This window comes from Colias philodice, chromosome 22 (assembly GCF_061535455.1).
Source record: "Colias philodice isolate Cphi_HAF_F1 chromosome 22, ilColPhil1 Martin Lab GWU primary, whole genome shotgun sequence".
In the NCBI taxonomy this organism is placed as follows: Eukaryota; Metazoa; Arthropoda; class Insecta; order Lepidoptera; family Pieridae; genus Colias; species Colias philodice.
This window is the reverse complement of record NC_143107.1, coordinates 4375427-4399199: the sequence shown is the minus strand read 5'-3', so window position 1 is coordinate 4399199 and position 23773 is coordinate 4375427. Positions and strand designations below refer to the sequence as shown.

Below are 23773 nucleotides of genomic sequence, written 5' to 3'. Positions count from 1 at the left end.
AAAGCTACTAGTAATGCACCTTTTCATTTGATTCAATACACAAATTAATAATTTTTACAACTATACGTTACACAGCCATAATTACCTAGGTTTAACAGTTATTCGAATAAATCTATTCTTTGTCATTAATTAAAAAAAAATAACAAAAAATGCATGTTTTTATTTATTATAGGAAATTATTACCAACAAATTGCCTGAATGTAATTCATACTTTTAACTTTGCCACATCATCAAAAACAAATAAAATACAAAAATTTCACATTTATTTTTATTCGTATGATGTACTCGTACAAAGTATTCTTGAAACGTGCCAAAACGGCAATTAATTAGCCCGTGTTGTGAATCATTCTATTTTCAACCTTATGACTATTGAAAGAAAATTAAATTTTAATTAGTTTATTAATTTTCCTAAATATACAACAACTTCAATATTACCGTATACCTTAAATTAACCAGCGCAATTATAAGTACATTTAAATTATTTACACAATTATAACAACGGTATATACAAGTAAAATTTTCTATATTCAGTCTATTATAATAATGTAACTTTATTGAGAATACAACAAGTTGGTTTTATATTCTTTATATTTTATAAAGGTACGTGTACACTGAATCGATATGAATAAAATATTAAATATTCTAAGAAATGCGGCTACTCATAATTTTAAGAAACGTTTTATAATACCTGACAATTAAGACATGACTTAATATACGCACTAGAAATTATTATTATGTAAAATAAATTAATTAATTTATTGCAAATCAGTTTTTAATTAAAAACATTCCATTCTTTATTATGGAAGTTATTATTTAAATATAAATTATGGAATTCACATAGGGAGTGCATAGGAATGCGTTATAAAACCGCATTTCATTGTTAAGTCCTTTGTAATTGGAAGTATGGACATTAACTATTAATGGCGTGTAAGTCCAAATTCCACACTGGGATCATTAAATTCCATGTTTATTTTTTTTGTCACATAATTACGGATCAAATAATAGATATTAAGAGTATTTTCATGAGGAAACTGTATTTAAAAAAATATTACCGAAAACCAATATGAAAAATTATGAACACGTACCTTCATAATCACTAATCTACGTCATTTTAACGATAAAAACAAAACAAGCAAATCCTTCAATAATTCCTTAAAATACATTTTAAAACCCTGACTTTTCTACACTCTTACATTATTATCATGACTATCTAATATTTTTGAATCAGCTATCTTATTTCTGTATAGTTTTGTAATAGAAATTTTAATAATAGTTGTAATAGTAACACACGAAGGGTTGGTATGCAAGCTTCTGTGGCGCCACCTGTAAGGAAAACAACGATTTGATGTATTGTGATAAAAATTATAGTAATACATTATTATTAATTTTTTGTACACAACGTAAATATATAAATAAAATAACCTCGTACAAAATAATCTATATACATAATATAATAAATCTGTAGAAGGGTCAATTCTGTACATTGAAAATATTGAAAAAATAAATAGCAGGGGGTATTACTGGATCGATACCAAACCCAAATATGTGATTAAAAAAATTTTTGTCTGTCTGTCTGTCTGTATGTGAAGACATCACGTGAAAACTAACAGTTCGATTTCGATGAAACTTGGTATAATTATACCTTATTATCCTGGGCGTAAAATAGGATACTTTTTATCCTGGAAAAATACGTAGAAAAAAAACAATCTTAATTTTTCAGTTTTATCCATAGACGTTGTTCTGTAGAATCGCGAACACACGTTGGGTATTATTATAGGCCTAGCCGTATTTGGGTCCAATAGATATTTATAAGATGTTATTGTCGGAGTTACTCAAAATGACCGACAAGACCGACATCCGCGCGGACGGAGTCGCGGGCGGAAGCTAGTAAGAAATAATATGCAACTGTAACTGGACAAAAGTATTATACCTACTCTTTGAAAATGGATATATTTTTTATTACTGTTTCTTTTGTGAATTCAATATTCAATAAATATATTGCAAAAAAATTGCCGCCATTACGTCGATTAAGAATAAACATCTACAACAACGCCCGATCACAGACATTTAAGCCCTTTATACTATCGTGATTTTCAACTTGCTCCACACTGCCAACTGTGAAAATGGCGCATAACGTACATTATAAACTAGCCTTAATTTTACAGTCAGGTTATGTAAACTATTTACCCATTCAAGTGCTCACACAGATTGAAAAGCCATTTTATTTACCTGTGAAACTCCGTCCCAGCGCCGAGACTGGGTTAGCATTCCTCTCCCGGAGGACGACAGCGTGACTTGCTGATTTCCACACATCGAATATTGAAGCTTCGCATCTGTAATATAATTTCGTGTATTGAATACCCTTGTGGATGCGTGGAATAGATGGTATTGCGATGGTAGTGATGCTCATTTTTCTTCTTAATAGCACGTCTTGTTATCTTGGTAATAACAAAATAAGAAAGATGTGGTAAGGAAGTCCCATGTTGTCTTATGACTTTCTACATATATTTCTATGATTAATTTTCTTTATAAATTAAAGGTAAGGCCTAACCGATATTTTTGTTAGTCTCAACTTGAACTAACTATTGCACCAAGGTGGCTAAGGGTACTACTAATTATAAGGGAAAGCAAATCTATCAGTCGATTAAGATTAGACGTATAAAGTACTGAATCTATTTTTAACCGATTTCAAAAAAAGAAGGAGATTCTCAATTCGGCTGGTATATTTTTTATGACATTAGGAACAGATATTGCTATTCATAACCTACGTTTACTAGACTTTGGAAAAGGATAGGCTACTTTTTGTCAAGGTAATTTGGTGCGAAAGTAAAAGGTGGAAATATGCTCTATAAATTTATAAAGAATAGAAAAAATTCGATCACGAGGCGGGACTCGAACCCGCATCCTTTCGCGCCTTTCCGGGGCTGATGCCTGACCAATTCGGCCACTCCAACTCGGACACACACGGCGCAGGGTCAAGTGATCGAATTTTTTCTATTCTTTATAAATTTATATTTATAAAGCATTTGAATGCCATAAAACCAAAAATATCAATTTCATATATGGCTCTCTCATGATAACCTAAAGTTCGGAGAGCTAAGTAATTAATAGAAATAGTTCACACTATATCTATTGTGTAAGGAAGACTTGCGTCTAATATTGGACATATAACTTGTCTCAGCAATTAGCAGTATCGCACATGTGGGCACGTGCTTTGTTAGATTTACCTCAGCGTGTCGAGTAATATTGGTACTGGGATGGAGACTAATATAGATTTAGACAATTAAAGTATATTTGTACAAAACTGGTATTAGATAAGAAAAATTGACTTATAACGTTCGTAAAATTCTCTCTGTACTCTGAATGAATTTACCTTACTTTAATGCTCACTGAAATTATAAAATTTGATTGAATTTTGTCATATTTGGGAAACAACATTGTGTAGTTAAATATTTTAGATACTAATTTTATATTTTAATCAATAAAACAATTCAAACTTAATTATTCCATTTATCGTCATTGTAAATTGACGAAGAACAAAGTACTTAATAGTGTTATTTATAATCTTCGAGGTTAACATAGACTGTTTAATAACAATAACAGCTTATGAATGAATGAATGAAAATGTTTTATTGCTTTGAAAATATATAAATACATAAAACAAAGACACGACTGAACAGAAACAGCAAAGGGCGGCCTTATCGCTAGGTAGCGTATCTCTACCAGGCAAGCCAACAATCAAAGGTCACAACATTTGATAAGCTGTTATTCCAGCATCATATTACCATATTATCTAATATTCTAATATTTCTAATATATATTATAAAGGCGAAAGTTTGTAAGGATGTATGGATGTTTGTAACTCTTTCACGTAAAAACTACTGAACCGATTACAATGAAATTTAGCACACATATAGAGGGTAACTTGGATTAACACATAGGATAGTTTTTATCCCGGAAATCCCACGGGAACGGGAACTATGCGGGTTTTCCTTTGCAAACGCGGGCGAAGCCGCGGGCGGAAATCTAGTCATAGCATAAATCTCTGTATCTCATACAAAAACACAAAAGTATTATAATCACCGTATCATAAGCATCGGTAGAGGTGAAAGCACAGCTGTTTCCAGTTCCAAAGTAGACAAACTCGACGCGTAGCCATTACTGAAGTTCGTCACGTGGTTCGCTGTGAAACTCGGCACCTGGGACAATTTAAATAATTGCGTGTAAAACTTTGGAGTTTATTTATTAAAGGTTACACTGTTGTTTATATCGGCGTACACAAACAAAAAAATCTTTTATGTATCAGAGAAAACACGCAAAAGGGGCAAAAGGGCAGAACAACTGCTGGGGGAGCTAGTTAATGTATGTAACTACTAGTCCGATTTGAAAAATCCTTTCGGCGTTTGATAGCCCATTTATCGAGGAAGGCTATAATATATATTATAGGCTATAATATCATCTCGCTAAAATCAACAAGAGCGAAGCACTGCAGGTAAAACCGCGAAGTGCAGCTAGTAACTAATAAAAACACCTCATGAAAAAAACTAAACGGTTGAAAAAAGAATTAGTTATATTATAAGCTTAATAATTTTAGACATAATATATTGAATTAAACAGTGTTAATATTTGCGGAGGCACGATTTGATCATTATGGCAAAAGTAATTATATATCTAATTGCTAATTTGAAAAAGATTGCTAAAGTTATGTCTCTTCGTGATTAGTTAGTTGGCAGTTAATTTGCTAGCAATATTCATAGATAAATTAATGTCTTACTATCTATGTTCACTGACGTTTTTGCTATTAATATTCCAACAATTCAAAGAAAGAATTAAAACAGGAATTTAAAAAATAAATAAATTAAAATTACTAGAAAATACATGTACATGGAATATGTAGCGGCCCTGCCTTCCAAGCCAGAGGTCGTGGGTTCCATTCCCACCCGGGGCATAATATATTTGTGTGATGAACATAAATGTTTTCTCTGTGTCTGTGTAATGTGTGTGGGTGTTAATTATCTATATAAGTATTTATTTAAAATTATATATGTATGTTAATCAGCTATCTGGTTTCCATAACACAAGCGAAAGCTTAGTATGGGATCAGATCGTGCCGTGTGTGAAAATTGTCCTGAAATATTTATTTATTAATATCATTATAATTACCCTCCCTTCCTACCTTCTTTTAGAAATTAGGTTAAAAAATGTACCTAAGCTAATCATTAATCAGTGCTAAAAAGGGTTTTCATTAAATAAATATTGTTCAACTTACTAACAACAGTCATTAGACCAGTCTAGGCTTTTCATAATAAAAGTTGAGTAAATGTTTGGTATTAATCGTAAATAACATTCAAACAAGCAATGTCGAAATGAAAAGGGGCTAATTACAAGTTTTATAAATGCATACATATAGATTATTATTTTATGTGTTGAGTATTATTTTGTGTTACTCTTTATGAACTACTGAATTTATTCCAACATAACCTAAGAGATGGACAAAGACTCATAATTTTAACGCAAATAAAATTTAAAAGGACGTTGGAAATCTGAGAAAAGATTTCCTGATAATACCTACATACAAACATTTTTTTTATAAATGTAGTACCATTAGTTTAAAACTGTTTTAAACGCGTTTAACTTGTAGCAAATAGTTGTTTTTCTAACCATTGAAAATGCTTCGTAACGAGAAACGGGTTTCAATAGTAACATATGAATTTTAAATAAACAATAAATCAAACAGAAGACTATATAAAATATTATTATTTCAAAAGTGTGCCAAGTATCATTGACTTCGTTAATTAAGGCAGAGTGTAATTTTAATGCAAGATAATTCTGAGTTATGAGAACATGTTTTAATTACTTGTGTCACGTTCAGTTCTATTTGTAGCCAGTATGTGGAAATGTTTTCTTGGATTTGTAATGTATCTTTACAAGGTATTTCTTTCGTTGTATAGAAAAAAAAATTCACAGGAAAAACAAAAAATTATATTATTAGTATTTATTTCAAAACTTATATTAATAGAGCTCTTATTTACTTTACATAAAAATTTAAATAATATTTCTTTATATAAAACCAAATAAAACAACAACTTACCATCTGTTCATTGACGTACCACGTGATATTAGCTGCTGGTAGGGAAGGAGGTGATGAGCAGTTCGCTTGTATGTGATCACCACCGACGTACGTCATCCGGTCTGATGTTATGTTGGGCCCGATGAACGGTGGTTCTGTGGGATAGAATTTTGTTCATATACTATTCATTGTTGTAATTGTTGACGATTTAAAACGTCCTAGACCAAACGCTTGAACTAGAATGTTCCATACAGTTTTCTAACCAAAAAGCCAAACACAATGAAAACCAATGATACCTTTGTATATTTGCTCACTCGAAACCTCGTATTTAAACATCCTTCCGAATTCCAACCAGAATTTGGCCAAACGGTCCCATAGAATCGATATTCAGTAACATTTTAAGAGAAAATGTCGTTAAAAAACGGAAAACTAGAGGGTTTAAAGGTTGTAATCCCGATTCGTTTATCTCTTCGCGCCACGTTTGCACGCAGGCCTTTTTATTTCCAATACTGAATCCTATTGTAGATTAAGACAATAAGCCCCGAGTTTTTAGTCTGACATAAGGCTAACGCCTGAGGCTATTAGTTTTAACAGCCTACGCAGTTACATACAAGCCTGTGCCTATTTCGTTGGAAAAGGAACCTTGACACCATTCGTGACGGTATATATTTTAAGTAAATGATACGATATTAGTAATTATTTACCAAAAGTACGACTAACTGACTCTTCGTTTGTTCGCCAAGGTATTTTACATTATGATACCTCTCGCGGATTAAAATTCTAGGAAAAATGAAATAACAGGAGAGGAATTAATTTAACACGTCATATCCTATTAAAAGTTCAAAGAGACTGCAAAATTAAACATGGAGGAGCAAGTCTTAGGTAAAGATTTTTAACTCATTTCCTCGAAATATATTTTCAATTATCGTACCAGTTAAGGTCTATAACGATTAACGTTATTCAATATAAAAATGCTAATTCCAAAGCATTTTTTGCTTTGGTTCGCGCAGTTGATACTATGAGGCTTCGTTAGTCATAGATTCTATCAAATGCGTTGGGATATTCAGTTAAGCCGTTTATTCTCTTTCAATGTTTCACAGTGGACCAAATAAGCTTACAAATGTCAATAAAAATTGGTATTTTTCTTTGTGATCGATTGACCATATAACGTTAGAGTTATTCTTGGTAAAAGCTAGATGAGACATTTAAAAAAATAAATTTATAATTATGCGTATTTTTCCGCCTGCGACTTCACCAACGTGCTTATAGTTAATGCTCATCGAAATGAGATGTTTCACCTCAATAAAAGTAGTCTATGTCACACTAAGCTATCTTGCCTGCCTGTGCCTATTTTGTTGGGAAAGATACCAGACACTAAAGCGCGTCACAGACGGTGAAGATACTATAATATTTTATCTTAAGATACTGTAATGTTTTATATTACAGTATCTTAAGATAAAATATTATAGTATCTTCACCGTGTGTGACGCGCTTTAAACTTATCATAGAATCGTTCGCAACGACGTGAAAGAAGGAAAAACGAGACTCTACAATCTCTACATTACCGTTTATGAAAACAAAATGAGATATTGATGAAAATGGGTTCACTGTACTATAATATAAATTATAATAGTCAATAGTTTTAAACTTAATTAAGATGTAGGCAGTTTACCTTCTGCCCTAGTTGTCTGGAAGAGATCACTACTAAGTGATAAGTCCGCCAAATACTCTATATTGTTTTTTGGTTTTATTCTTATACAGGGTTATTTGTAAAACACCAGCAACCTCGCAGGACAAGATAGCTAACATCATAAGTAACAGCATAGACTTACAAATGTTAGGAGAGTACAATAAAAGCTTAAAAAATCATTTAAAAATAATTTATTGCGTTATGCCAATAGTCATAGAACAAAATGTTGTCACTTTTCACTTATGATGTTAGCTATCTTGTCCTGCGAGGTTGCTGGTGTTTTACAAGTAACCCTGTATATTTTAGTACCTAATCCCTTTTGTGTATAAATAAATAGTATCGGACAAACGCAAAGTATAAAATCTCGTGCCCTTTATAGCAAAGGGCTTTAGTATTAAAATAAAACATACATGACAGGTTTTCAGATCTTCTGTCACTTCAGCAAATGGGACCAGCGTCAGAGGCAATATTTTTTTACAAAGATAAGTGTTGTAGCGTAACAATGTTAGTTTTTGCCTTCGCGACCTATTTTTGTATAGGTACGTTTACGATTTGTTTCTATATGTGAAGTTTCAGTGTTTTGTTATTTTTATGTTGAACTAGCCTTCCACCCGCGGCTTCGCCCGCGTTTTCAAAGCAAAACACGCATAGTTCCTGTTCCCGTGGGATTTACGACCTATCCTATACGATCGTTTAATTACTTGGCAGTCTATAAATTATTGTGTATGTATATAACATTCCATCATCATGTCATTTTTATTAAACTTAGAATTTATTCAAACAATACTGCTATATTTGCGTAATTGTATGTCAATCAATTAAACAATTAGAGATACGATTACTACATTAATAAGATTGTCTAGATATCCACCAAAAAGAACAAAAACAATCGTATAAATAAAACACCAAAATGCCCACAATGAAGGAATAAAGTTTTCCCGCCTGTTTTCTTAGCGCTGACAAGCGTTCTTCATTCAGGACCGAATCTATTCGGCTGTGAATGAGTTGAATTGAATAGGATCTTTCACTCAATTTGTAAACACGCCTAAACAATAATAGAATTCGTTTGATCCGGGATCGTTTGTTATTATAATGTGTTTACGGGAAAAGTCGTCTTATATAATATATTGGTCATAATTGAAAATGGTAGGTAAAATTTGTTAGGTGTACCGTCGAGACGAGGCAGGCACAAAAATTACATAGTATAAAACAAAGTCGCTTTCTCTGTCCCTTTGTCCCTTTGTATGCCGCAACGGATTTTGATAGTCAATAAATTTAATATAAACCTGTATATTATAATATACAGGCTAATTGATAAAATATAGCAATGTCATTCTTAATTGAAAATAATACATGCTATATATCTAAATATATTTTATTTAGTGATGGGTAGATAATATTATAATCAACAAATAAATAATAAAACGGAGATAGAACAAAGAAAATAATAAAATTTGAATAAAGCTTATTTAGCGCTTTGAATATGACTAAGATAAATACGGGAACAAGAGAGAAATAAGGAAATAGTCGGAAAGATTGTAATCTATTTATTTTCTTTTATATTTTGCTCATAAATAAATATCACTTAACCATATATTTGTATTGTATTTTATTACAATGTCGTAGCTTTCCGCCCGCGGCTTCGCCCGCGTTTAGAAAGAAAATCTCGCATAGATCCCATTCCCGTGGGATTTCCGGGATAAAACTTAGCCTATGTGTTAATCCAAGTTACCCTCTCATTATCTAATATATGTGTGCTAAATTTCATAGTAGTCGGTTCAGTAGTATTTGCGTGAAAAAGTAACAACCATACATACCTACACATACCTACACATACATCCATCCTCACAAACTTTCGCATTTATGATATCAGTTAGTAGATAATGCGATATTAAATATTGCATGCTTTATTTAAATGCCGGTAAAACGTCCTGCACCAAAACGAATAAATATACACATTATTCTATATACAATAAAGTCGTATATCCTATATCTATATCGAGGTCGTATACAGTTCAGGAAAATATAAAACGATCCACAATAAAAAGGTTGTAGAATTGAACAAATACTAAAAAACTACGTGGCGGATTGAAATCGAGTCGGCCTGTTTGTTTTTCGACTACGTGTCGACTATCGCAGCTGCTATGCATATGCAATATTTTAGCAATACTCATAAAAATATTGTGAAAGTGTACTCTTTATTGATTAGACTTTGAAGAGGGCAATTCGATTAGTGGAGAGTAAAAAAGTCGGTTGTATGGTAACGATGTTAGAGGACTTTTGATCGACTCGCTTTGGTAGTTATACTTTGATAATTGAAAATTTATATAATGTAATGTGTATATGTACGGTCACATGTACGGTACATATACATTATATGTACATGAATTTGTGTATGTAAAGATATCGCTTAGGACAATTAGAAAATGAACATATTAAAAGACAAGATATGACTATACTCGGCTTCGTTTCGTTGAGCGTTACATGCTTCCTTGACAAAAACTCTATGCTCTATCTAATGGTGAAAATCGTATCAAAATTTGTTGTGTGGTTTAGCAGAAAAAAGACTGCACAGGCAAAGGCGAAGGGTGACTTTCGCTATACATATTATAGTATGTAATGTAAATGAATAAACTATGTGTCTATTTCTTTCGTTACATAAATTAAGTAAGTAGCGTAGTTCCAAGTCTCAACTAATTACATTGAAAGGCAAGGAATGCACACATTATTAGTTAAATCGAGCGTCTTAACCGAAAAGCGAGTAAAGATTGTTCAGAGTAATTATTAACCTCCTATTAGCTCTTTACACAATGTACATTCACCGCACATGTAATTGTTAGTTATAAATACATGTATATGTTAGCTACAGTTGAAAGGAAATTCATTTCTCACCGTTTGAATATAACAAAGGAATTGTATAGACTTTGCCCTGCTAATTGTATGCACGGTTTATTAGATTTTAAAATAACGTTTCCAATTTCTCCAAACATAAAATAGAAGTAAAAACTCTTTATAAGTGGACATTTTTCAGTCTACATTAAAAAATCTGGGTATCTACACCCAGATTTTTTTATCTGTCGTCTACGGCAAAAACAATCCTATTTACACATTTTATTTATATTATCTACCTTAAAAATTGCGTTTATATTTTATAAGTATATTTTTCGTACATATAAGAGGAATATACACATTATTATATTAATAATTTGACCTCAACGATAATTATTAATTTATGAAAAATAATTACCATTAACAATTAAACAAAAATAACATTTTATTTCATTAATTATATAAGTAAATGTCTGATTGTCAACAAAAATAAATTATTTAATTCAAGTACGCTCTTAACAAAATGATTAAATGTGTAGTGTACTTGATAACCCCTCATCTCATTAAACATAAGCAAAATAAACGAATTCCCGTTCAAATCAGAATATTATAAACATTGAAAACACGGAAGCTATTAAATCAAAACAACGTACAATTTAGTATGCACAAGTCATTTGGAACGCTTGCAAAGCGGTTTAATTATTCATGTAAACACAGTTGATTTTCTTACATTTTTCAGCCCGTAACAGATTAAAAATACATTTCAGAAAGCTGATTAGATGTAGTGTTTTCAATTAATCTTTTATGTATAGATACGATCAGTAAACGATTATTGTACTTGAAGTTGTTATTTATAGCGTTATATATATATTAGCGTTATATCCGTGAACTTTTTATTGAAATTGTAGGCTTTAACCATTGAACTACCACTATTCTATCTGACAATTCTTAATTCTTAATAATGAATAACAATCCTATTTGGCCACATATTGGCTTCGTAGAGATCGCTTTGTAACCACTACGTTGTGCATTTGTGTTTGGTGTTGTGTTGTGTTGTGTTGCGTAGCGTTGCGATGCGTTGCTGTTGTTTTTGTATCGACAATACCATAGATAGAAATAGAAATAGAAAAATCTTTATTGAAAAAGTTTCAAAATAATAGAGTTAAAAATACTAAAACGATACTAAAAGATACTAAACTAGTAGCGCCTTCTTACCAAATGTATGCACTATACGGTTTGAAATAAAAAAGTTTGTTCATGTCTGAAACTCGCTTGTTTAAAGCGCGTCACACACGGTGAAGATACTATAATATTTTATCTTAAGATACTGTAATATTTTATATAATGACCCGAAATTTTGTGGGTCATTTGTAACAGGATGGCGGTTCTACAGGGGTCTTAGTACGCAATGACAAAAAGAAAAATGATGGTCAGAACGCTGATACCGGATACCTTAAGATACTGTAATATAAAATATTACAGTATCTTAAGATAACATATTATAGTATCTTCACCGTGTGTGACGCGCTTAATACATAATAGGTTATGTGCCCAGCACGCTTCTACTGCGTAGCTTTACGTAGCGTTGCGCAGCATTGCGTAGCGTTGTGTTGTTGTACTGTATTGTACTCTATTGTATTGTGCCTTAAAGTAAATACATACCAACAACCACCATCTCCGCCGCTTTGATGTCAGTGTGGAAGAGTGGTGCATCTGCAGACACTTCACACTGGTATTCCCCGGTTAATGTTCTATCTACTTCTGTTAGCACCACTCGATTCTGATCCGACCTTGCTACCTGTGAAACAAAGGAGTGACTTTTAACGAGTTTAAAATGTGGTTTATAATTATTAATAAATTCATTGTTTGTCTGTTTCTGTATTGCTCTATGTAAATAAACTTTAGATTAAATATATTTCCTGTTATGACTAGTATTTATTTATTTATTTATTTATTTGACACTTCATTACACACATTATTTTATAAAATATAAAAGTAAATAATAAATCACAAAGTTACAGCTTTAATATGTGTAACGGGGCGGCCTTATCACTTCAGAGTGATCTCTACCAGGCGACCCCTCAGGCAAAGGACAAGTGTTTGCTGTATAAAGGGAGGCATCAAAATTTATTAAAAAAAAAAAACTAAACAATATTTTACAAACATACATATTACTTAATAATTAATAATATATACCTACTAAATGATAAACATACACATATAAAAAAAATAGTTATTAATATTACTTAAAGTATTAAGGTCACTACTCGGAGCCATATTCCAGATCTAAATAATATTTATGTATTAGACGTTTATAAGAAGTTAAAGATTGTGCACGTCTTATATCCACAGGTAAAGAGTTGAAGCAAATGAATAACTTAGGAATTCAGTTTTTCGAGTAGCCACACGCAGTGTGAGTCTTTCTTTCGACCGTAGAGTATAAGTTTCATTCTGGAGGAATTCAAAGTTATTCTTAAGATATGCAGGCGATTTAGGGTCAAAAAGTACTTGATACAAAAGACGGAGAAAATGTATAGTATTCAAGTATTCAAAAATTTACTTAGAAATAACATGAATAAATTAACGTTTAATTAAAAAAAAATACAGAATGTAATTAAAGGGAGACGAGAAAATCTATTAAACACGTTTAATTTGGTTATTTTTGTTATAATAGGATTAAATTAGCGGTATTTTCAACTCAATTAAGGCATTACCCTTGTATTACGCCAATTACAACGTATTAAAATACTTCAGAATTTTCGACGCGTTAATCCCGTATTAGAATAACAATGAGTAAACAAGAACAAAATACAGCTAAATTTACTTATAAAAATATTTTTAACACAGTTTTATTAGCTTCATCTGTATGTTCATATCATTGAATTTGATCTACTTAAAACGGACAGAGTTCATTTAATTACACTTATCTATTTTACAGTAAAGTTTCATCTAAATCCGTCGAGCAGTTTTTCGTGAAAGCCTATCAAACGTACATCAACGTATACTTATAAATTTTTGTATTTATAACATTATCAGGATTATTAATAATTTGAATATTATACTACTACACTTAGAGCATATCTGTGCACCTTCCAGTTAATGTGTTCACATTAGCTCCACGTTTGGCCGGTTAATTAATAATACTATAAGTAAATACTATTTCTATACTTACATCAACCTTAATCTCAGCTACGGGGAACACTTTAGTAGCAGGCGATTCCTTAGGCACATATCTATAAAACTCAATCATGTTACGGTACCACCGTATAGAGTACAGTTGTGCACCTTCCAGTTCATACGTGCACATTAGCTCCGCGTTTTGGCCGGTTAATACCGCCTTGGGCACGTGGATTTGGAGAAATTTTAGCGTGCTGACCGTACCTGCAATAAGGGAAAATTTTATTTAGTTTTTTATTGTCACGGGTTATATGGTTTCATATTAAATGGAAATAGAATTTTTTATATACCATACGTACAGTACATAGTATGAATGTATAAAAAAGTTACATTCATTTTATTGGTTGATTTCTAAGGGTTACAATTTCGTAAAGGTAAGAAATAAAATCGTAATTTTTGAATTTTTGTTATGCTCTATTATGATAGAGCATAACAAATTTTAACCTTTATCTTACAAGCTACATTTTAATATAATGGTACCACAAAACAGGCGAGATTTTATTTAATTAATTTGACTTGTGGTGTGGTGTGGTAATGTGTAATAAATATAGTAGTAGGAAAACCTATTTCTTTCTGATGAAAGTAGTAGTGAAGTAAACGTTATGTGCAATGATAAAATTTCATAGAACTTTTGACTTTAACGCAACACAAAGCTATAAAACATTTAAAATGTTGTAAATAATCAGTACAAACTACTCTATTATAACAGAAGAAATTTCACGCGATTCTAGCCTTTAAACCGCCAAAGCAAAGGTGATATTCGTTTAAAAATTTAACAATTTCGAAACTTGTAACATTTTACGATTCGCAGTACTGAAGGTGGAGTAAATACAGAGTTTATGAGTCTCGTTAGAAGTTAGCTCGTAACGGTAAACGACAGGGAGGTTATCGCAGCTCCTCAAATCTTGCTCTTAATACTCTTTTGAGTTATTATTGCCTGGTACTTCAGGAGGCATGTTAAAACTTTCGCATTTTTTATCACCTAATAACGGGGACAGGAATTTGCTTATTCCTTGATGGTCTACTGTGAACGTATTTCCTTGGGTTTTATTTGAAGCTTTGAATTTAATAATAATAACCACTTGGTATATTTTTGAACCGAATATTTATCCGTTGTATTTTTAAAGTGAAACTTTTATTACATCGTATCAAACTTTTTGGTCTGTGTAGCGCATGTCGCGTACGTATCGCGGTTGCCGAGTAGGTACCTATCTACTCGGCAGCCGACCGCGCGACATGCGCTACACAAAGCAGTGTTCGGAACCGTTCGAACAGTTTCACTTTTACCGTGGTTTCATAAAACCACACAACATTTTTTTATACTTACACTTTCTCCGAAAATATATCATTTAAAGAAATTATTATTACAATTTTGTCATCCTCTCTTTAACTTATTATTATAATAATAATAAAAGTGTGAACAATCTGTTAATTTACAAAGCATATAATACACATGTAATACCCACGTTACAATATCTAATTAGATCTGTTATTTTCATCCTTAATCATTAGATGAGCTTCATTGAGTAAACGATTCGATATGTAACACCGAAAGAATTTTTCAAATCGGACCAGTAGTTTATTTATTTATTTATTTAACAATTTTATGTACCATTAAAAAATTTACAATCATATAATATTAACAGAAAGGGAGATTCCTGAGATTAGCGCGTTCAAGCAAACATACATACTCTTCAGCCTTATGATATTAGTATAGATTTATTGGTAGATTATTATAAAAGCGCAATACAAGTTTGAACAAAATCCCAATCGTCGAACACTGATAATCTTATTTCCATACACCCATTTGTCTTCATACAACACGTTTACATCGGGCAACCCACATTTTTATCGCATTAATACCAATAATTCCCTAGACATTAATTAATATGCCAACGAGAACAGTTTCACAGGTTTTACACAAATTACTGTTTATGTTCGCGACTTATTTAATATTTTATTCAGATTTATAGAAGCGTATCGGATAACGATACACATATTTTCGTTCATAACATGAAAGGTAAATTTTGCATTTATAAAATATTTTAATAAATGTGTTATCTGGTAGTTTTAATAAGTGACGTCATGAGATTTTTGTGGAATATCTTAAAATAGTTGACAAAATCGTTATAATATTGAAAATAAATATATCATAAACGCATAAAGTAGGTACACATAAAGATCTATGCTAATAAATAACTTTGGTAATAATAATAATTGGACATGGACATCGTACAATTTAGTCTCGGAATGAAATCGATACGTACTAAATTTTTATACAAGTAATTAAGCTATTGCATAGTTTCTATCGCGGGCCTTGAGCGCGGGGACCGAATCCAGAAATTCCGTAACGAAAAAACCTCACGCTCCCCACGGGGACGGGCACGGAGGTGTGGCTTGAAGGCATAGCATGCAATAGCTTTACCGCGGCAGTCCCCGAGTGCCACACGTCTTTTTTTATATTACAAAAAATCCTTGCCAATGACGCTGACAACAGCATTTTATAGACATTAAATATTTTTATTATTTAAATATTCCAGTTACTCTTCAAAAGATATTGTTTTCATATTATTTTGCATAACTACAGCATTTTATTTTGAAATATTCCAAAAACTTTGTTTACGCCGCTTTGTCGAAATTCTGAGAAACATTTTGGGTTCATTCCCGTAAAATATTGCTGAATTCTTATATTGTATCCATGCCATATAAATACTTTATAAAGTATTGAGTATTATTTTATTGTAATTAATTATTATAACTCTCATCAACATCGCGATGAAATAACGTTATAATGATTAATGTAAAAAAAAATGAATCGCCAAATATGTTGTTGTATTTTTTACTAGCGGTCCGCCCCGGCTTCGCCCGTGGTATATGTTTACGTTTTCTCTACATAAGAACCATCCTCGTACTTCAAGGAATATAATAAAAAAAGAATTATCGAAATCGGTTCAGCCGTTCTCGAGTTATGCGCTTACCAACACATTTTGCGATTCATTTTTATATATAAAAGTATATAAAAATGCGTCTATTGTGAAATGTGAAAATATTTGAACTTATTCTATAGAAAAATAAATATAGATATAAAACACAGATCGAAACCCGTACAATTTTAGTGGACATTTACTTACGCAAACTATGAGTTCGCAACGAATTTTATTCAACACGGCGCGATTCGTCGCAAACACAGATAAAAGCATTTTAAATCTCCAAATTTATGGTTTGTTTTTAAAAGAGTTATATTATTTACAGGGACGGATTAGGGCGCCATTTTTTAATAATATACAATTTGCAGAAACAGGTAAAGAATTAATACTAAAAAATACCTACCTATTTTTAATGATGCTTAATATTATATTTAAGTCAGTTATAGCAATGTATAAAGATTTTAAGATATTAACATTTTTTATTAGGTACTAAAATACTGACACAAAATAGACCATGAAATAAATGAATTATTGGTTATTCTAATAGCGTCTCAATATATCATAATACAAATCGCAAGTAGTAATTCGACAAACAACCTATTACATGTCACGTTCGCAGCCGACTCTTTACCCTTACAACTACTGTATTCTGAAGATATCGCCTTCGATTTCGCCCTAAGACCTTTTCCTATCAATACGGGCCTGTATGGATTTACCTACACTACGGACAATGTTATTATTCTATGGACGGATAGTTTATGCACGCTCACGGTACTTTGGTACTTTAGTGGTAATCGATACAATGTTTACGGATTTGTTACATGAATAAATGTATTAGTAACGTTAGAATATCGTTCAGAAATGGTAATCGTTTTTCAAATGGTGAGGTTTTATTTAAAATATCGTTTACAGCTTTGTTTTCAAAAGAGGAAGTGGTAGAATTAGATATGAAGTGATATCTTTATATATATAAAAATGAATCGCAAAATGTGTTGGTATTCATTTTTATATATATAAAGATATCACTATATATATAATAGCATAACTCGAGAACGGCTGAACCGATTTCGATAATTCTTTTTTTATTATATTCCTTGAAGTACGAGGATGGTTCTTATGTAGAGAAAACGTAAACATGTACCACGGGCGAAGCCGGGGCGGACCGCTAGTCTCATATATAAAAATGAATCGCAAAATGTGTTGGTAAGCGCATAACTCGAGAACGGCTGAACCGATTTTGATAATTCTTTTTTTATTATATTCCTGGAAGTACGAGGATGGTTCTTATGTAGAGAAAACTTAAACATGTACCACAGGCGAAGCCGGGGCGGACCGCTAGTTGTTAATAATAAAACGAATAAGAATTTTTAAGTTTTAATGTATTTGATGTACATAAGTGTCTGACTGTGTATTAATCATACTAAATACAAACTCGTACTATTCACACTCGTTTTATGTTATTGTATTATACAAGTTGAGATAATAATACTAATTCTAGAAGGTAAAACTAGAACTAAAACATGTATCTGTTAAAAAGTTCAATCTGAAAAAAAATTCAAATAATTTAATTAAATTATAGAAAGCAAATCTATTTAGCCACAAGCGTGTATTAATGATTGTGCAAGATTATTACCTGCACAATATACCTATAAAGGTCAAAATATTCAGCAATTTTCTTTATTCTTAACTTCCAGTATAATCAGTAGTGATAACTGATAAAATATTATATCCTCTTCTCAAACAAAAAGCACGTCTATAAACTATATCTAAACGGGATGTTTTGGCAAAGCTCAGCCGTTTCGTATACGTGATTCCGATGCAACTTTTATGTCGATACTAACTTTACTGCCAAAAGATTGTTTTGTTTACTCGTTTGGAGATAACACATAGGGATTATAGGGATGGAATATCGATGTTTTAGGAATGTCGATAGTTTTGGTGGCATATTGCATACAAGTTACACATTTGGTTTTTGTGTTGGTATATTAACAGCATTAGTAAGTTCTTGTATTTGTTTTTCGCGAGTATATCATTTAGAAATAAAATATTTTAACGAAACGAAACATCGGGATAATATATTATTATTAATATAATGAATAAATCGCGTTTAAAATTCATTAAAATCTTTAATTTCTAAGCATTTAGGAGGGATAAAGAAATAACTTTAAGCCATTTTGGTTACTTGTTTTCGTTTTGTAATACGTGAAAGGTTATTTTTTCATAAACTGTTTTAAGCCTAATATTAACGTGTTATAACACGTAAAGGTTTAATTAATAATTATAGAGAAAACAATTACTCTAGTGTAAACAATTTAGCTCTATCTTTAGTTGTAAGTTAAAAGTTTAGGACGATAAGAAACATTGTTAGTTATATTTGAATAAATATCATAAGCTTGTAAGAAATAAATCATATAGAATAAATATGAAAATATAGGTAATAAGATTTATTTATAAACATAATGAAGCAAAATGTGCTCTCAATTCTCGATATCAAAAAAGTATATCACAATCTCTTCAATGAGGATAATCATAATAATGGGCGTAAAACTATTTCTTAAGGAATATATAAAGTAAGAAACGTATAAAAATAGCAAGGTAATATTTAAGAAATATTGATATAAAATAATATATTTTCTTTATTATACTAACTGCTCGCCCCGGCTCTGTCCGGTCGTATTATTTATCGCAATTGAAATACTACAAACTATCCTATTTTTCAAGGTTGATAAAACTGCCAATGCAAAATTTAACTAAGTATTTTATTTATTTTGGTGACACGTAATTTACCTATATCTTATAATATGATAGAACTTTTGATAAAAAGCAAATTACATACTAATTCATTTCATGAAATTAATTCATCAAATTTATTTCATTCATTTATTACGATTATTTTGCTACAACTAACAATAACAAAAACTATGAAATACATGGTCCTAGTTATGCAATATAATTTCATCAGCATTACTGTTATATTCATTGGTTCGGAAACAGATAACTTACAGGAAAAATAACATGAGAGCTTGTTTATTGCGAAGCCATTTATATTATACTCACCTTTCGATGTCTAAGTAACTGGTAGGAATTAAATATATCAGTGTTGTTAAATAAGGTTACTAAAATGAGTCTAAATTGTATTCCATGAATAAAACTCTTTTTTCATGAATGAACATGAACATCGCAACTATATAATATCTGTATTTGAAATTGTGAGTCAAAATCTGGAAGGTTTAATTTTACCTATCGATATCAAAGTAACTGGTAGGAATTAAATATATCAGTGTTGTTAAATAAGATTACTAAAATGAGTCTGAATTATTGTATTCCATAAATAAAACTCTTTTTTCATGAATGAAAATGAACATAGCAACTATATAATTATATCTGTATTTGAAATTGTGAGTCAAAAGAAAAAAAAACAATAATATTACCTTGATAATTAATTTGAATAATGAAAACCTTTCTATAAACGTTACGTCTATATTTAAGTGAAGATGACATGATACCTTATCAATGAATATTTAGCCAGTTTTCAGGAACAAAATTGTATAGGATATAGATTTATTTTAGTCAATTGATAAACTAAGGAGCTTATACATCGACATAACCATAAAAATATAATATCTACTAATATGAAATCTCCTTTAAAAAATTGAAGACTACAAAAAGCTTTACAATTTCCTTTACCGTTATGTTTTAGTTTCCCACAAATTTGTTTCACAACAACAAATCCAAACTCAAAGCGAAATAAACCGAACTGATATTAAAAATACAAGTTATTATTTTCGTACAGCGAAATATTTCGACGCAGTCCCATTGTTAGATTATTTAAACAGTCCAACGAGTTTTACTGATATTTTCAAATTGATTTTCAACATGCGGCGCTTACAGTGCGATCCTAGTAATTTTATCTGAATAGTTTTGGATTGTTGAATTGTCAAGTAGCGTTAGATTGAATCTGGTTTGGTTTTATTTTTAATCGATGTATCTAATGTGTGACTTGTTTGTGGTTATGGTGTATACTGTTTTTGTATGTGTTAATCCATACTAATATTATAAATGCGAAAGTAACTCTGTCTGTCTGTCTGTTACTCAATCACGCCTAAACTACTGAACCAATTTTCATGAAATTTGGTATAGAGATATTTTGATACCCGAGAAAGGACATAGGCTACTTTTTATCCCGGGAAAAGGAGGCAAACCCGGAAATCCCACGGGAACGAGAACTATGCGGGTTTTTCTTTGACTGCGCGGGCGAAGCCGCGGGCGGAAACCTAGTTGAGAATATACATAAAAAGGTTTTGATTTTTGGGGATGATGTTATAATATTGCTCAATAATAGGCTTTAAAAATGTTAGGCTTCTGTTTTAGAATACAATAACGTTTATCTTACACCAGCCATCTCTATTTTTTACCATACAAAATTGAGTGTTGGTATCTAAGCTATAAATGATATCTAAATGATGCGCAAGGCTTGATGAACATATAAAAAAGTTATTCCCTTTTAAGACATATGCAAATAATATGAACATGGTAGATTACCTAAATATGTTTTAATCGATTAAATAACATTGTTTAACCGCCATCACTTACGCCTAACAAATGAGTCCATTTCATGACACTCACACAAGTACTATATATCCTTACATAAAAATTACACGTAATAACAGCAAAAGCCGCAGTGTGTAACAATAAATTTCGTTAAAGCGACAGGCGTTTCCTGCAGAGCGTATAATTAACGATTCGCATAAAAATATTGTCACAACTTTGTAGAGAAACAAACTTCCTTCGTGACGGAAGAAATATTATATGCTTATTAAATGTATTACCAAAAGGTTAATAAGGAACGTTTTGTTTTCAATCAATCTTTATAATACCGAATAAAATTATTTGTTTTTGAATGATTGTTATGTATAAACGTAATAGTAACTGGTCTGGATTAAAAATTCTACCACCTATGTATTTAAGGCGACATTATTACATATAGGCTTTGTTTATATCCCGGTTTAACGAACTCGAGCCTTATCTACCTACTATATTTTATTAGTCTTTTAACTTCTGTCACAAAAAACCGATATGGTGACTTTCATGTGTTTATTGATAGGATCGTAGAAAGAATCATTTAAGAAAAATATACTTAGATAGATATTTTGTACATTCAAAAGTTATAATTTCGCATTTATTATTTACTAGAGGTCCGCCCCGGCTTCGCCCGTGGTACATATTTCGCAATAAAAGGTAGCCTATGTCCTTTCTCGGGTATCAAAATATCTCCATACCAAATTTCATGCAAATTGGTTCAGTAGTTTAGGCGTGATTGAGTAACAGACAGACAGACAGAGTTACTTTCGCATTTATAATATTATATATGGATTATTATATCGTTACAATTTTTTGACCTACGCAAACAAGTTCATTAGATGAATGGAAAGACAATATGCTACTTATTTATTTGGCTCATTCGAAATAAATACTATAGTCTTTATCCACAAAGATTCAGAGGGTATTGTGTGTTTAAAGGAAAATAGAAAAATGCTTAACTTCGTTAGCCGGCTAAAAACGGTTTTTCCCGCCACTTTATCGACTTGCCCATTTCAGGTTCGTTTTGTTAGAAATTTTTAACCAAAACCCGTGATGTGGAATGAAATAAATATTTACTTTTATGTTTTATTTCTTTTTGGTCAGTGTAGAGGTTCAGTTTCACTTTTAAAATATTCTTTGATTCTTATAAATTAATTAAATAAATCTTATATATAAAATTCTCGTGTCACAATGTTAGTCTGCATACTCCTCCGAAACGGGTGGACCGATTCTCATGAAATTTTCTGTGCATATCGGGTAAGTCTGAGAATCGGCCAACATGTATTTTTCATATGTACCACGGGCGAAGCCGGGGCGGGCCGCTAGTATTATATAATATTAGCGTTTCCGAAAGTTTATAATAAGTTAATTTATAGCTTTAAGTACATTATAAAGTTACAATCTATATGCAAAAGTGAGTTCGTAGAAAATTACAAAATATTATTACATTGGTGGCTACCATATAATAATTTGACCATGTTTTATAACTTAAATAAAAACAATATTCACAGGCTGATGGACACAAAGTTTTTAAAAATTTTTGACTCCAAGACATGCAGTGAAGAACATATTCATTTTATTATGTTTTCCTTACGTACTGCTCTAATGTACTCCTGTGCTATATTTTATACCTTCCTGCAATCCAGTCAGATTTTATATTACCCTGTCAAAATAACAATACATACTTGAAACAAAGAACATAATACAAAACATTAAGCTATAATAACTTCAGTATAATAAATCTCTGATAATATACCGCGATACCATAAACTGCGAATTACAAGTCAATAACTGCGTTAAAAACAACCGACTTCAAACTTGCACTTGCAACATTTACAAAAATGCTCATAAAATAAAAACTACTGGGCCTATCTGAATAAAATTTTTATGGGACCAATTCGACACCATCCCGCATCGAACAAAAAAAGAATCACGTAAATCGGTTCAGAAACCACGGAGTAATCGGTGTACATACATAAAAAAAAAAAAAAAAAAAAACATACCGGCCGAATTGATAACCTCCTCCTTTTTTTTGAAGTCGGTTAATAAATGGTCCAAAACGAAAGTGTGTTAAATCCGAAGAAGTATTAAAAACTGATCCGGCCTGAAAAGTTGAGGGTGACAGTCATTAATCATGTTGTAAACTGTCATGATCTCCATAAAACAAATAGCTGTTTCACTTGACGTGAATACGGGGGTTTAAAATGTTATTCCTTTGTGGATGGCTTTTGAGAGAAGTAGGGTACCTCGTATTTTGGTCGGGTTATAGTTTAAAGTGTATGTAGTAATTTTTGTTGGTTGATTGCATTGGTAATGTATTTTGGTCGGGTTAAAGCTATTTTTTTTACAGAAGGTGTGTGATTTTTAATGTTGGATAGTATAGATTTTTATTAGATTAATTATATATTTTGTACTCGGATGATTAATATCATTGTTTCTCTTTTTCATCATCTTTTTCATGTTCAATTTATATTAAAAACATGTGAAGTGACGTACAAA

The 23773-nt window shown here is 31.3% G+C and overlaps 1 protein-coding gene across 1 annotated transcript in view; it reads right to left on the bottom strand.

Moving 5' to 3' along the window:
- Nucleotides 1-793: 793 nt before the first annotated feature.
- Nucleotides 794-23773, bottom strand: part of LOC149478406 (uncharacterized) — a 132833-nt gene continuing 109853 nt past the window's right edge. The window contains exons 3-8 of the mRNA XM_089709368.1: nucleotides 13762-13970; nucleotides 12252-12387; nucleotides 6092-6225; nucleotides 4084-4199; nucleotides 2230-2333; nucleotides 794-1323 (exon numbers count right to left, since the gene is read on the bottom strand). Coding sequence (XP_089565494.1) covers nucleotides 1229-1323; nucleotides 2230-2333; nucleotides 4084-4199; nucleotides 6092-6225; nucleotides 12252-12387; nucleotides 13762-13970 — 794 coding nt within the window. The 3' untranslated portion in view covers nucleotides 794-1228. The remainder of the gene's footprint in view (nucleotides 1324-2229; nucleotides 2334-4083; nucleotides 4200-6091; nucleotides 6226-12251; nucleotides 12388-13761; nucleotides 13971-23773) is intronic.